The sequence below is a fragment of the Osmerus eperlanus genome, chromosome 3 (genome assembly GCF_963692335.1).
Source record: "Osmerus eperlanus chromosome 3, fOsmEpe2.1, whole genome shotgun sequence".
Taxonomy (NCBI): Eukaryota; Metazoa; Chordata; class Actinopteri; order Osmeriformes; family Osmeridae; genus Osmerus; species Osmerus eperlanus.
In genome coordinates, this window is record NC_085020.1 from 4,864,594 (window position 1) to 4,881,111 (window position 16,518).

Genomic DNA, 16,518 nt, shown 5'->3' on the forward strand with positions numbered 1-16,518 from the left:
TCTCAACAGTTTAGCTATATTTCATCTGTAACAACCCTTATCTTACTCTTACTGCATCCAGGACAGGTCAGGACCAAAATATAATCACCTTAAATGGTGCTCACACCTTATCAGAAACAGAGGTATTACCAAACCATAAGTCAGGAAACAACAGGATGGGGAGGGGTGCTAAAGTCTGAGCCTGTGTGGGTAAACATGCTCACCTCCACATGTTGGCAGGTCTGGATCAGCTTGCCCATCAGGGTTTCCAGCTCATTGTTCCTCTTGATCAGATTGCTGAGGTTAGTATCCAGTGCTTGCTGTGAAAAAGAAACAAGGCCAATGCATGAGCAACACAGAAGGATTACTCTCAAAGTACATCCATGTCCAGCATTAAACAGTTGAGTAACTCTGGTAGAAACTGGTAGAAAAGCAGCACAACCATGTTGTGACCGGTGAAGGAGGATGAGGAACTAACGGGCAGTCCTGTCATCGCGTCGGGCTTCTCCCATTTGGTCCCTAATCAGTAGGTAACCTCTGAACACCCGTCTGTGCGAAAACTCCCATCATGTTGCCTTCCTGCCTGCCTGTCTGCCAGCTTTTCTGCCTGTCTGCTTGCCTGACTGCCTGCCTGCCTGCCCGCTGAGCTCACAAAGCTGATGAAAGCAGAGGGACCCAGCCCAGCATCTGCCAGAGATTTGGGTAACTAAACCGTACATTAATCATCCACCGATGAGTCAGATCAAAACCTTTGTGAAATGTCAGAGCTGTGTCTACTTGGCTCTGCTTGACACTGCTAGGACCTCAAGGATTATTGCTCTGTTGTCTAAGCGTCGATCCTGTGAATAAACAGAATTAAGGAGGATTGTTGTCTGAGAGGATTGCATGTTAATGGTATATAATACTGGATGCAGTTAATACTGTCATTGTATTGAAGGAGAATTCAGTCTATAGATCAAATCATATCCTACTAGATTAACGTTCAGAGATTTGCAAAGATCTGTAGAAAGAACATGTCACATTTACACTACTGAAACTGAATTCAATGAGAAACGTAAATACGACCAGTGCCTTGTGGTTTATTTTATATACTCATGCAATGCGCATCCATTTTACCTCAGTGTCACAAAGCAACTGTTTGGATCTATATGTTGAAGTTGGGAACCCACACAGAAATGCAATCTCTTTTACAAGGTCTAAAACCACTGGGAAACCAGTGGCAGGGAAAGCTCTTTAGGACGATTGTTGCAACACCTATGAATCAGAGTGTACAGATATAGGAGGGTTTTATTACACTGCTCTCACATGCATGGTTTATTTATTATCCAATGGGAGGTGATGAAAGCCATAAGATTAGACTATGTAGAGAGTGCAGGATGGACAAGGACCAGTCTAACAGCTACTGTACTGTAGATCAAACTCAAAAAGAATGGCCCACTCCTTCAGCTATTAGCTGAACAATGTGGCAATACAGTTCATAGAATATCATGTAGTGATTAGGAAAATCTAATTTTCCAAGAAAGTTAAAGATATCAGGATCACATGTACAAAATGGTTTGAATGAATCAAATGCACTGTAGTATGAAAATAGATTAGAGAGATGCATTAATAACATTCCTGTTTTCCTCTGGTAGGCAACACTACGTTGCCAAATCAAAACACGTTTCATGGCAATGGGGCCTCTATGATTTTCTGCATAAAGAGGTTTGTTGGCCAGATGAATTGACATGCCAGTTTGCCTTTCAAATAACTCCAGGCACCCCCTGAGAGGTGATTCATCCTGAGCCATTCATCTCAGAGGGTGTTAGCTCAGGCTGTGAACCTCACTGGCGAAGAAACAGCATGTTAACAGAAGATAGACATTACCTTCTCTGCCAACCAATTTGATTGATTCAAGTTTCCTCTATTCAGCTAGGGGGCATTTTGTTTTCTGAATGATAAAGCAGTTTGATTAATTCAATGTCTGTTCGTGTAAGACTGCAAACACTAGTACAGCTTACATGGTGGAGCAGGAGGTGGAAGGACATGTTTCCAAACATGGCCGGTGTCCTGACCTGTCAGGTGTTTGTCAGGAAGGAAGAGAGACTGAACAAGCCAAAGGTGTAGGACCAAAAGCACTTCCCATCCAGAGGAAGCAGCTATTCCTTCCTCTCATCAGTTTTGGATTACTTTTGGAAAAAAGAACTCCATCCCCGTGAGCTGTCTAAACAGGACAGGAGGAGCACTTACTAACTACAGCAACAACATACAGGCAAGGATTTCACATATCTGCTTTAGTTTGGGCATTTGGACAAAACACACATCTATTTTTCTATCTCACTCTCTTCCCCTATCTCTCTCGCTTTCTATCCCCCCCCCCCGTATATTTCTCCACACATGTTAATAAATTAGTTACACCATTAAATATTAATCCCAAATAAGTCTGTTCTTCCTACATAAGTAGTTGTGTGACCTAGACTAATGGTCGCACTTGACAGGGATAACAATCCGTATAGTCTTGTCTAAACTTTCAGATGTGGAAAGCAAGATATTGGGTGTGCTAAACACAATTTCCATGTCAAAAATATCTTAGTTTTACTTTCTGACATGTAATCATAATTTATTAAAATGGGCTATTTTGTGCTTCGGCAGTTTTTGCATATTTTATAGCCACAAAGGTAAAGTTGGGTAACTTCTATTTAAGTGCATTTATAATTTGCATGGATGCCTGCCATCATTTTTGTACTAAAATTAGGACCCAAAGCATTCAAAATTGTTGTAGTGCAACGTAAATAAACCCCATGACCAGTTTGAGCTCCTTTTATGTCACAATCTGGGACACTATTATGTTTGTATATTTTTTGGCACGTTGACCAAAGTCATGAAACAAACACAACTCAGCAAAAAGTAATCAGACATATAAAAAGGAACATTTCTGTATTATTTAATCTTACAGTAACACGATAATCTTCATTCTCAAACAATTTGATTTGTCTGTATTGAAGAATGTAGCTCTGAGAACAATTGTAATTGCCAGAAACAGCTGATAAAATGTACTTAAAGCACAAAAAGGTCACCATGTTAACCAATAAATGTTCTTCTGTTATTTTCAGAGGGAACTAGAAGATGAGACACAAGGCTACATACATTAAACTTTATCTGAGCTCCCTCGGGAAAAATAACAATGCAGATTTACTCCAAGTGTTACTTAAAGTAAATCTGACCCTGCTTGTGGAATTAAAGTGATGCAGTAGATTTCACCTGGTCTGCTTCCTCCTGATCTCTCTCCTCACTGAGATAGCGGCCTGGAGATCTCTGCACAGTGACAGCATGACCAAACAAAGGAGACACTGGTTAAGGCTGACGCTCTGACCTATATCGCTACAGTACTGCAGTCTTATAGGGCTGCTTCTCAGTATCACTGTGACCAAGCATTTGCTGGTGGCTAAAATCGGGGGGGGGGGGGGGGGGGGGCAGGGGGGGGCAGGGAAGGTGAAGAGCCAAGCAAAAATGCTCTTTCGGGTGTCAAGTAAAACCCCATTCAGTGTCATGCATGAAAGGAGGAATTTATGAAAATGGGAAAGGGCTTAGAATTGAACGGTATTTAAATGCCATGCAAGTGAATGCCATGGGATTCCAAAAACCCTCACAGATGAACTTTATGTAAATACTTATCCTGATTCAAACTGTACTAAATAAATTTACCTAAAGTGGATTTAAATCCATTAACACCTCCATTTGGCTGTGGTAAAACAAACACAGACGCTACATATTAAACACACTGAGTACAAATGAATAAAAAAATATTCTCTGCTCTTTACTGATTCTAGCATCCAATATTTAGACAAACCATTTAATATAGGTAAATCTTAGTTCACCATTTCAAGCGTAAAAATGTGAAAAAGTCCCACTGTACACTTTGTCACTAGATATGAAAAGCTATTTCCATGTGAAAGGCTGAAAATAATAGCCAGCTGCACGGTTGCCTTGTACTACTCCATTAATCGCTCCTAGGAGGTTTCTGGAGCCATGATAGGGTCCCATGGCGTGTGTTGGCAAAATACTGACCCACAAAGCCCAAATCTCACTGCTTTGACAGCAGCTCATTCAAGGGTAAAGTCGAAGGAATGCGTGGCCACCTTTTTGTGTGTTCCAGCTAGCAGTGTTCTCTTGTGCTGCCTTATTAATGTGGACCCGTGGAGGGAAAGTGGGTAGTTCTACTTAACCTGAAACCCTGGAGGCAATCTCTTTTATTGGTTGTAATTGTGCAGTAAATGTTACATTTAAGCCCCTCAAAAGAAAGAGGGTCATGGTGTGTGATCGCTCGTTGTTTTTAACAGCTTTTGCTCTTTGAAATGTTATTCACAGACATCACATGAGGTTAATACTGATACAGCTCTTTAAAATCAGACTTGGGAATTCCATTTGTCATTTCTCCCACTAATACTGTGAGTGCTTTCTTTTGAAGTCGAGAGCATTACTTTGTATCATGGCGGGTCTGTTCTACTGTGTATTTAGCATGACTTCTGTTTTATCCACCATTCTGTCCCAAACAACATTCAAAGTGAATCCACCAATATCTGTGTTGGATCACATTTTTGAACGATATACAGTACCAGCAATGGTTTCGAATGGAATTCACTTCATCATGTGGATGCTGACACACACACAAATAATCACAAAGATGAGTATCAAAAAATCTCACAAATGTCTTTGTAAATAAAAAAATATACCATAATTTAAGGTGACATTTCTTTCAGAGGGTTTGAGGACATAAAAAGCAAACGCAATTGAGTGAATATTTTTTCATTTCATTACGTGTAGGTAGATACCCTTTCAACACAATGAACACAGAATGGTCAAATATTGAAAAGACTCAATATTTGGTTCTTTATAGCTGGACATGCAGTTTGATCGGGGGATACAAAACTCAACCCTAGCTCCCCAAGCCGTCCTGTCTGAATGGACTGTCTTACCTTCAGCTTTTCGTAGCGGTCACTGAGGGCTGCTACTTGGTGGTCCCTGTGGCGTCCCACCAGCTTGCACAAGGCACAGATCAACTGTTCGTCTGTCACACAGTACATGTTGACCTTCTCGTCTTGGTGCTCCAGACACATGAGTCCCCTGACGTGAGAGTCTGGCAGGGGCTCGATCAGACGGTGGCCCGTGAACGGCTTCTTGTTTGGGTGGGTGGCCTTCAGGCACTCCTCACAGTAAGACACCTCGCAGGTGACGCACGTCTTCACGGCATCCTGGGGAGGGTCCTGCTCGCAGAACTGGCACTGGACCCTGTCGCTGGGCGAGGTCATGGCTGTGCCGTGGTCCGGGGCGGCTCGCTGGCGCCTCGTCTCGCTGGGGGAGTTGGGTCCGCTGAGCGAGGCCTTGTGGTAACGGTCGATGATGTTCTGTAATGTGACGTTCCGCTTCAGTCCCTCTAGGCCCCTCTGGTTGAGGGTGATGACATAGCGACACGTCGGACACTGGAAGGCGTTGATGGACTGGACAGGCTCGTTGGGTGTGCAGTGGGAGACCAGGATGCGATGAGCGCAGTTAAAACACAGGCTGTGTGCGCAGGGCAAGAGCAGCGGGTCTTCAAAGAGCTCCAGACAAATTGGGCAGGTCAACTCAGACTCCAATGTTTCCATCTTCACGCAAAACAAAGCGGTGCGGTTAGCGAAATCCAGGGAAGCTGATCAGCTATCTGTAAAGACAGAATACAATTAAATTAGTGGAAGAAAGAAAGAGAGAGTGATAGAGAGAGACAGATGAGTGTGTGTGTGTGGGGGGGGGGGTGGTATACATTAATATAGAAAATAACTGTCCAGACTGAGCAGAAATCACGAAGTAACCTTGCCAAATTCCTGATCTTAAAGAAACTCAAGATTATAAGTGTACGGGTGCCACACATTATGCTGTATTGGTGCAGTTCATGGTTTTAGCATGCATAAAGAGTAACAACAAATTAAAAGTAAAAATTCCACAAAAATTGGATGCATTCTGATTTGAAAGATTCATAAGCTACTAATTTGAATGATTCATAAGCTACTAAAGTGTTTTTGGTCAAAAGTAAAGTACAGGGACTGTATTTTCGTGTCATTCTGCCAACTCAAATAATACAACCACATTTCATTACCCCAATCTGTTCCTATTTTAGAAATCTAACAAATTGGTAAAAACAAACAAACAGACATCCCTCCATTTTTTATGTAAGAGCTTTGTGTTGTTTTGATGATATAACTGTGCAGGAATTACTCATTTCAGTGGACATACTGTATAAGAATAGCTTGGCCCATTTGTGCATCTAACCTTGTGTATGCGTCTGTCTCCCATAGGGTGTAGTGTGGTAGGCTGGCCAGCAGCAGGCCACAGAGGCCAGACCGACAGCTCAGTGGAGCAGAAGTCTGTAGCCATGGCTGCTCACGGCTGGGTCCACACATTGGGCTTGACACTGTGCCTTTGTTAAACGCCACTCAGACACCCCAGCTGTGCCCGCTATGCCTCCCTGTGTGAACCCTCTACCTATACTTCATTACGTGTGAAAGAAGGCAAAATCTCATTAGCAAGACCAGCCGGGCACAAGTGGTCTTTGAAGTTGTAAGGATACAGCAATTACCCTCCGTCCACAGGCCCGCCTCTGTTCCCCCTATTCTATTCAAATCCACTGGGGCTCACGTCTCGTCTACTGTACAAGCAGAGACAAGAGACAATTGTTGCACTTGTCTCCCATGTCTGTAGTGAGGAGAAAATGCATCTGTGTGGCTCTTTGTTATGCCTCCATTGTTGGTTTGTGTACACAGAGCCAAGTCCAGGTGTCTTCCATGGGTGTCCTCAAGGCAGACAAAGACGCTCTCTTTTCATCAAGTTTGAAATCATAGTGTAAAGTTTGCGTAAAAAAAAGAGACTCTAAACGTCAAGCAGTCAGAATAAACATTGAATTGAAAAGTTAAACAGTGACTGATGCATGCATGCCGTTATCCACAGAATAGGCCGCTACGTATTTTAACTAGCTCGTAAACTGTCGTTATTGGAGGATCCGTGACCACGTTTACACATTACTGTACCACTCTCCTGATGTCACACCCTTATCTGTCGTCAAATGTTTTACAAACAATTCAGAACTCCTATTTGCACAGAGTTCCGCAACCCTCCTTGGTTTCCAAACACTTGTCCGATCTTCCAAGAGTGCATCATTAAACCAGGTGAATTATTCAGCTCTCTTTCAACAAACCGTAACAGTGGATTTATACTTTAATAGTCAACCAGGGCTAAGAGCTTTTGTTGAGTAGTGGAATGCAAAGGTAGCAGGCTACATAGACAGATCACCTCGCCATGATGTCATTCTACACGGTTACTGTAAAAGAGTCCCAGAGTCACACGAAACCTGTAAAATCCCACTGTGGCACACGGCCAGATGTGTCCACAGCACCTTCCAGTGCAGTACACTACACACTCCCCAGAGCTATTCCATTCATACGCAGTTTACATTACCCACCGATGGATCTCGCCCCGGATTGCACAGGACAGACATGTCGGTCGAGTGGGAACTTCTGACCCAAATCATGAAAGTCGATTTACGGGAAAGCCTTAAACGGGCCGACGGTGTGTGGACACAGGGATCCAGATGGCACGAGTCTCCATAACCCAGTAATCCTGCAGTGGGGCTGTCATTAACCAGGAGACGGAGCAAGAGGTAGCAAGCACAACAGGAAAAGCTGCCCGACAATTCCAGGAAAGCCAACTCCACCTCCAGCAGGAGAGCCAGCCAGCACTGGAAGTAGAGGCAGAGAGAGAGAGAGAGAGAGAGAGAGAGAGAGGAGAGCAACAAAGAGAAAAAAGAGTGTGAGAGAGGGAGGATGGGACAGAGGGAGAGAGAGAGCGAGAGGGAGGGGGAGGGAGAGAGAGAGAGACAGGGAGAGGGAGGGAGAGAGACAGGGAGAGGGAGGGAGCTGACAGAAGAAGTTAGAGAGAAACAGCCCGGATGTAAGCGCAGACTGAGCCCTGTAGACCCTCGGCCCACCGTTCCTGTCGCCCTCACAGGCAGGTCAGTGTCCTCCCTGGCCTGCTCGTTCAGTGTGAACTGACGGGGAGAGCGTCGGGATCCGTTCCCCCCCTGCGACCCTCCCTCTTGCCTCTCCAGCGACACAATGCTGCCCTGTGTGGCGGAACTTTTCTTGGCTCTGTCACCAGGGATTAAAAAAGAGAATGGCTGACGACACACGCGGGAGCGCGGAGGTTACAGGAGCCCGGCCTGCAGCGGGATTCATTCTAGAATATGGGACGGGCATCTCTGATTCCATTCGCTTTGCTCCCAAACAACGAGCTGACCTGGAACGTGCAGATTACATCACAGGCTGTTGTCTAACCGTCTATACCTCTCTGTCTCTCTCTCTCTCTCTCTCTCTCTCTCTCTCTCTCTCTCTCTCTCTCTCTCTCTGCCTCTCGCTCTCACCTTATCCCCCTCTCGTCTTTCACAAATGCCTCTATGAGCTAGGCCAGAGGAAAGTGTTTACGAATCCACCACACACCGGTACAAGCCTAAGGTCTATCGAAAACCATTCATATAAATTTTATCTCAGCAGTGTACAAGAGAGCTGATAGTGAGACCTGTACAAGAGATCTCTTACATGAACACTTGAACATCAGTCAGTTGGAGTGTGGATCTTTTAGGCGGTGAGGGGGGGGGCATCTGCTTCCCATGTGCCTTTCAATAACAACTATACCCTACTGGGCTGAGCTTGAATCGCCCTATCAATCAAAAGAGCCGTCATGTTGGATCCTCTCTGATGGACGAATTCCTACTGTTGATATTAAAAGCACGCCTCAGCAGAGGGTACGAGCCAAGCGATGTCAAAGGCGGGGATGATCGGACAGTGAATGACATGCCCAGTGCTTCCTCTAAAGCCTCCAGCAGGGAAGGAATGCCAGCTATAATGTCGGGAGTGTCGGAGGAGGAGAGAGAGAGGGGTGCTCCTCAGGACACGCTTCCAGGACCACAAGGTTCCTAATGGACAAACAGTCCAACAGCCCAGGCATCTCAAGCCCGAACCACCAGCTGTACACATGAAAGCTGTTCTTGGCTTCACCTCAGAACACAGGACTCCAAATAGACAGACGACATCCAGTCATGCATGAGCAGCTCTACTTTATGCAGAGCATACAATAGTCGTTTTTTGCCTGACCTCTACAGTAGCTATCAAGTGGCAACATTTGAAGGTGAAGTGAAGAGAACCAGGATAACAAGATCAAATAGTGTGACATTGGGTGAATCCAGAATAACCATGTTCAATAGGCCTATTTACAGTTTGGTATTGAGTTGAAGTACTTCATGAGAGAATGTCCATGCATTATTAGACCTGTTGACAGTATATGCAATGATCGTGTCGCTGTGACTATTGGACATCGATTGATCATGCATGTGTCGTGGTGCATGATCAGCTGCCCACGGAACCTGAAGGTCCCTGCCTGCCCATTGACAACTATGGAAAAAGTCCATGTGAAATGTGACCTTAACAATGGGGCTTAGATAAGCTTTGCAGCCTGTTAGAGCTTGGCAGTACACGAACAATCAATATGGCTGTGCATCACCGTCGTGAATGCTTCGTGCCCATAGAGCTCCGGTCATAGCAAAGGGATTCCGAATACCCTTTAAACCTTAGATGCCAGTGGAGCCTGATTAAGTAGAGATAAGCTTCTAAATACTCCACTTTGGAGAAGGGGGTGTTAACTGCTAACTGACAGGCGTGGCACTGTGTTAGCACTGAACTGAGAAAGCACAAGAACAATAAACAAGACGAGGAGTCAACACTGACAGGTTTTCCCAGAGGGGGGTTAGGTGCAACGGCTCCACACAGGCACTTAACAACGAGTTGATTAAAAGTGACACCGCAAACTATGATATTATTTGTTGTTAATAATATTATCAACAACAAAATTGGGATCGAATTTAATAAGCGTCGCAGTCATCAATCTGGGATGAAAAAGGACGATTTGCACAGGAAGGGGATTTCCTGTTCAGGCACTTTCTAATCTCCTCGGTTGCAGTGTTCCATCATCCCTAACGATGGCCGGGATCCACGTTTTCATCATTAGAGAGAAGGGGAGAGACAGTTTGCTCTTTTCCCTTTCCTTGGGGCAGATACCTAACATGTTTATCTGTAATCCTGTCTTGCCGGCGTATCTGTGACCAATCCGCAGCCTCGCTGTGCTCTGTAAAGCAGCCAGCTCAGTGCCGCGGCCCACTCAGGCCTAATGTGATTTACAGCTGTGGCGTGAGGCAGATGATTAGACAGGCTGTAATATGCCAGATCTGCACCCGGATAGATCACTCTGTGATTATCAGCAGGGGCCGATGCTGACCCACATTCACACAAATAGGAATTTGGGATTTGAAATGAGAAAAGCAAGTGCTATCTGAGAGAAGCAGAGAATAAACACAAATGTTTGCTTGATGTACCTTTTATGGTCCCCACCTGCTAAATAGGATTATGTGGAGGGGAAAAAAACACACCTCCACACTGACTTTTATAGTTAGCTAAACACTGTCTGAGCCACTGCAAATCCATGTTAATGGATAGAACACAGTTACGAAAGATCTGCCTCCAATCCACCCAGCTTATCTAGTATCGATCATGACTGTGTGGAGAGGGTCAAAAGACTGGTCCAAAAATAACTAAACAACGACATGGTTTGTATGCTGCACTTCTTGTCACAGTAATATAAGATTAGAAACTGGAGACATTTATCAGGATAAAGTTGGACTGATTCATTGCCAGGTAGATCTCCTTGCCAACTGAAGGGCTTTGAAGAGAGGCCTGCGGGCCTGCTGGGTGAGCCAGCATCCCTGGCCCTTTGGAGGTCATCCTGGTCAGCAATCAGAACGGCCAAACTCTCCCATTTCCTCTCAGTGGCTTGGCAGGTGGCATCGGCAGGAAAATTGTGTTTTCTTTCCATAACCACATGAACTTGCATTGAATCCCCCTCTCACTCTTACTTCCCCAGCTCAAAGTGTTGCAGACATCGTCATGGTAACAAAGACAGTTGTACTAGTCTAGTACAGCATATCATAGTCTTTTTTTTTTTTTTACAGGTATTCCATGCTCATGATACTGTCCTCTTCATTTAAGTAGTCTAAACGCACAAGACAACATTTTGAGTCAATGTATGATTGGGAAGGATTCTAAATCACGTAAAAGTTTTGCTGACTTGATTTCTGTTGCTACAGTAAATCTCCACTAGGATCTGAAAACAGCACAAACGTTAATGGACCGCTGAACTCTCAATGCAAACCAGGTCAAAGAGGGACATCTTGTGGCCTATGAGTGAACTGTATGCCAGTGACAGATTGAATTGAAACCTGGACCATATTTTAAAGGCGATCATGCAAATATTTGGAAAAGGCTGACAGTTAGACTAATCCATGTATCAACATACGTGTAAAATGTCCCCACTGCATAACACACACCCCATCACTACTTGTCCTGACTGTGCCCTTGTTAAAGTTTTTGAACCGTCTTTTCAAAGCAAGTAATGATTCATTAACTCTTGCTCTGATCCCCCTTATTTCAATCTCCAAGTGTTCCCATGACAACGGCAGATGTGTATTTACCACACAAGCCTGTGGAGTGCAAACCTCCAACATTCCTGAGATCTGGGAAAAGGCAAGTTACTCATTAATTGCAAAACCCTTGGCTACAACTACAATGTCTCAATTTCTACACTTCTACATAAAGGGCTTAGTCTGATAAGGAACAGCCATCAAATGCAGACACCTTTTTACCCATAATGCTATGGGAAGAAAGAACACACACTGCCGCCTTTCAGCTTCGCTTTCTTATCTTATCTGAGTGGTTAATGATATTTGGTGGGTCATCAGGGCATAAGAAGATCTCTGGCTGCCATTTCTTCCCAGAACTGGTTTCACTGTCACTTGGTACAACAAGCTTAAACATATCAGCTGAAAAAGGAGCTTCTTTAGGCGAATAACGTTTTTATAAGAGATATAATTTAGGAATAGACAAGCCAACTATTATCTTTGGAACATTCCCAAAACATTCACTGTAAAATGTTATACACAGCAGAACTTCGTAGATCAATGTCGGCATTTCAACTCCATTCAGACTATTTACTCTAGCTGTTCAGAACCAGCCCATGTCAAAGGGGTTCTGTATTTTTTCTGTAGGACGGGAGTATTTAAACGTTCAACGGTGTCCAGAGAGACACGGATAACAGATGTACAAGGAAGTATAGCACACAGCTTCTGCTCAGCTTCAGAAAAACAGTGTTGAAGTGTTGTGTTGCACTCTTCTGTTTAGCATTTGTTCTTGGCTCACACTATCCTGTTCTGACCCATGTCACCTTACTGTACCGCCTCATGTATTTGTTCAAACGTAATGAACCTTCTGAAAGCAACAAGGCAAAGTGACATCATCTTTTGAAATGAGCCATGCCTGGAAGGCTTGAAAACTTGAAAAGGCTTCATGTTCGTGAACGTCACCTTGGGTCTCACAGGAACAGTGCCAAGGATTAAACAATGACTTCTATAACACTCTCACAGTGACATATGTTACAGAACAATCTGCCTTACCTGCAACATGGTTACATCCATCAACAATAGGAGAGAGATGGCAGTCCCAGGCTTCTCAATACTGTTAACCCACAACACAGCCCTACTCCGTATTGACCTGCATGTGGCTCACCCTTTAGAATGAGTCTCTTCTGGGAGTTTTTGGCCCCCAACCCTGTCCTATCAGCTTGTTGAAACACTGCAGGAAGGTTTCTAACTTTCCAACCCCTCTCTTCTTTCAAATGTGAACTGTAAGTATGAAGCCACTGCGGCTGTTGTACCGGCCAATTATATGGAGGGGAGGGCCCTCTAAGGGTGGGTGTGTCTGTTGAAGCTGTTGTCAAGCTGAGGCATTGCTGTAATACTGCTATCATAGCAGTGTACATGACACTAAATACATTCATTATGACGTATAGCATATTAGAACAATACTGTCTCTAACTTGAATGATCAAGGAAGGAAGGCTTGATGAGAAGTTATACAGTGCTTCTTCGATTCAAGAGGACAGTGTGTATGCGTCGTTTTGTTAGGCTATCATACGTAGCTACACAGCACTTCAGTTGTAATTCGAAACTCATCTACTGTAAAACAATGAATGCAAGGTATGTCACTTTCAATACAGAAACTCAATACAGCGATCCATGTAGCCTTTAGCAATACAGTACAATCAATGATGTCACTATGCATTACTGATGCTGAATGAGATGACTATGACCTATTCATTCATTGACCCATTGTTACAAAGCCACATAAGATTATATATTGCAGCTCCCATGACCAGAAGAATGAGAACAAGTTCACAAGTTGCAGTATAATTTGGTGTTCTATTTCTGTGGGTTAATTATCATGTGTACTAAATATGTTACAACAATGGTATAAGCACAATTATCAAAGTAAGTAATGTTGTCATAATATAATCAGACAACTGCCTTTACGATGCTTATCTTTTACTTTTCATTGAGCTTACCGAGTAAAGTATTTATCACAGAGAACACGCCCTTCATTCCATTTGACTATGTTAAGATGTAAACCGACTTAGAAACACACAGGAATGTATTTGTGGTTGAAATAGTTGACTGAGACCGTGTTGAAAGTCGTCTCAGTCCGTTGGCATCAGCTCACTTGCCTGTGGTCATGTGGAAAAATGTTGCCTCTCAAAACATCTGCAGCTACATAAGTCTGGCAGCGATACACTGATGCCATCACGACGTACAACGTTTGATTGAACCCATACCATGGACACAGGCCCACAGCTGTTTCCAAAGAGGGAGGTTTGAAGCTCATACACGTCAGCACCTGAAATAACCTTTAGCAATGACCTCACAGTGATACTGTACCAGTGATACTGATCTCCCATCCTACACCCAGTGAGACTACAGCTCAGTATACTGGCAGTAGTACAGTATGATGATCGATTTGGATCAGTAATTACTGCAAACAGCACTCTGCTCCAGGAGTCCTGTTGTTTCTCTCTCATGCTGAACTGAAAGTAATTCAGTTTTCTCTGGGTCTGGAAAGACAAGGCAGAGAATAAAAATATCTCTGAGAACCAACTGAGGTATTATGAAGACTGGGTGGTTTTATGTATGGTAGTTTTGGCCATCAGTGTCTCCCACAAGACTATGACCAGAGACATTTTTGGTTGTTTGTTTATGGAAAAAAACCTTGGCAACCAAGTTAGAAACCAATCTAACTGCCATCTCATCAAAATAAAGGCTTGTATTGTGAAGTGTGTGACAACTGCGAGGCATCTGGTATGGAAACCTGTTTTTGCATAATGGAAGTTCGGTGGAACCTGATTTCATTTGTAAATATTGGTCAATCTCTTTTCGGCACTGATATTACAGTTCTTTCACTGATACCACACTCCAGGATCAGTTCCTGAGAGTTCTAATCTTACTGAAGATTGTGCATTATTGGACACCAGCCAATACTGCTTACAAATATTACTACCATCAATCAATAGGCAACCATTGACCATCAATCACCTCATTAACAAAACATGCACAGAGTGAGTTCTACTTTCGAACCACGTGTGTGTATGTCCTGCAGACAATTACATCGATTTTTTGAAAACAGTGCAAAGAATCATTAGAAGGAAAAAAAATCTAAAGGGACATAAAAAGACCGCAGACATTCTCCAAAAATCAAAGGCAAAACTATTGAATTTGATTATTCTAAACAAAAGTATTCGGTCTTCAGGCTTGTCATGATTTTGTGAAAGAAAAAAATTATATTAAAATGTCAAGCATGAAATATGACAATGTGTAATAAATGGGACAATTTGCAGAACAACAAAGCATAACTAATACAATGAAATGTGAATTTTCAACAGCTCTGCGTACACTAGGGTATCAGATCAGCATCAGATCAGCTCAACCTTGAACAGGCTGACTGGGAACCAGAGAGCAGAGTAAAATCAGACAGAATGGGGGGGAAGAGAAGCATGCGATTATCCCTTACCATTCAGCTTTCCACAGCCTGGGTGACAGATGAACAGCAGAACGGGAGCCTAGCAGGGGAGTGAGCTGACAGAACCAGCTTCTCTCTCCTCTCTCTCAGTCTCAGCCTCCCCTTGCCTCGTCTCTCTAAGTCACCACTATCTGTGAAATTCTCCTCACTCAGCCACCTCTCCCCTTAATCCCTCTCTAAAGGAAGGAGCGTGCTCCAAATGACTGAAGCAGGCAGCGACTTCTCAGGCTTTTCCCTCTTTGTGTTGTTTTTGTTGGCTGGGATCATTAACTTGGTCCCTGGAGAACTTGGGAGGTAAATAATCTCCCCCTCCTCCACTGGAGGGGCTGTCAATCAGACTTGGCGGCAGAGGTGGGGAGGAGGAGCAGGAGGAGGTGGCAGTCAAGGAGACAACCCTGATTAGTAATTGGAGAACAGAGGTGCCATGCATAAGGAGGGCAGGATGTAGTGGGGCAGGGCAGGGGACAGGCACACTGAGAGGGGGATTTGGGCAGGGCCACAGCTGAGCTGACTTGCTCGTTGATAATGGAGTTTTTACAGCCTCCATTAATTTACATGCCATTGATGAGGAAATGCTGCCACTGAACACTGTGTTCCAACAAAATTCCCTCTGCAAATAGTCATTCAATAGCTGGTAGTTCTGTTATTTATGTATAGAAAACTACATCTTGATCTACTAGTAATGTTTATTTTGATTTTCTATTATAAGCTGGGGTGACAGTGGGGGGTTAAGGGGGGGGAAGTGCAAGGCTTCCGTTGCCATGGTGGTGCGCAACAGCTCCACAGTGCATCTTGGCAGTTGTGCCAAACTGCTCGTTAATCTTTTCATGGCAAGTCCTTCAGCTTCTGCCATCAAAGCATGCCTGTCTCTTCCTCAGGCCCGTAGCTAGCTGTCACTCTCAGCTTTCGTCACACTCTGTCCTCAGCCTGTATGAAAGCTGATGGATTTGTTTTAAAAGGCAAAGCAATTTGTTTACAAAGGCTCTATCTGAAACGGGTAACAGCAACTGTGAAGGGTCCTTCTGTTCCAAATGACCCCTACTGAATTCTTAAGCTGACAAGTTGACGTGGAAAAGCTTGAGGGATCGTAGTGATGGGAGGCGTTAACATAGGCATGTCATCTAGTTCACCTGAGTCAGCTGTCCTGTCAGACTTGAGCTAGCAGGAGCTTCTGTGAAATGAAGAGATTGAAGACCTTCCTGTATACCTAATCTGCACACCTAAAGCCAAATTCCTAACTGTATTCCTAAATGTTAAACACCTGTGCTTGAAACATCACTAGATTAACCCTATTTCAAAATATTTACTTTCCACATGATTGAAATATGCACACATTCAAAGATGCATACACTCACAAATATTCCATTCAGTTATCCTCAGTTCACTAATCAATAGAAGTATGTCCCATCCCGCTATTATGTGAAAACTTCACAGGAAAATGTTCATGGTAAAAGCATTTACCAAAAATCTCCTTCAACAGTACTGGGTTCATCCTGAAATTTCAGTCTTGGAATTGCAACAGTAAT

At 43.8% G+C, this 16,518-nt stretch overlaps 1 protein-coding gene across 6 annotated transcripts in view; it reads right to left on the reverse strand.

Annotated features, from left to right (window-relative positions):
* mid1 (midline 1) overlaps positions 1–16,518 on the reverse strand; it is a 36,280-nt gene that overhangs the window by 14,241 nt on the left and 5,521 nt on the right. For 2 of the 6 annotated variants that reach the window (XM_062456691.1, XM_062456693.1), the window contains exons 2-3: positions 4,935–5,659; positions 204–299 (exon numbers count right to left, since the gene is read on the reverse strand). In XM_062456691.1, coding sequence (XP_062312675.1) covers positions 204–299; positions 4,935–5,603 — 765 coding nt within the window. In that variant the 5' untranslated portion in view covers positions 5,604–5,659. Of the gene's footprint in view, positions 1–203; positions 300–3,219; positions 3,274–4,934; positions 5,660–7,450; positions 7,851–12,541; positions 12,780–14,983; positions 15,131–16,518 lie in introns of those variants that run through there. The other 4 variants (XM_062456694.1, XM_062456692.1, XM_062456689.1 and 1 more) reach the window with 4 other exon arrangements.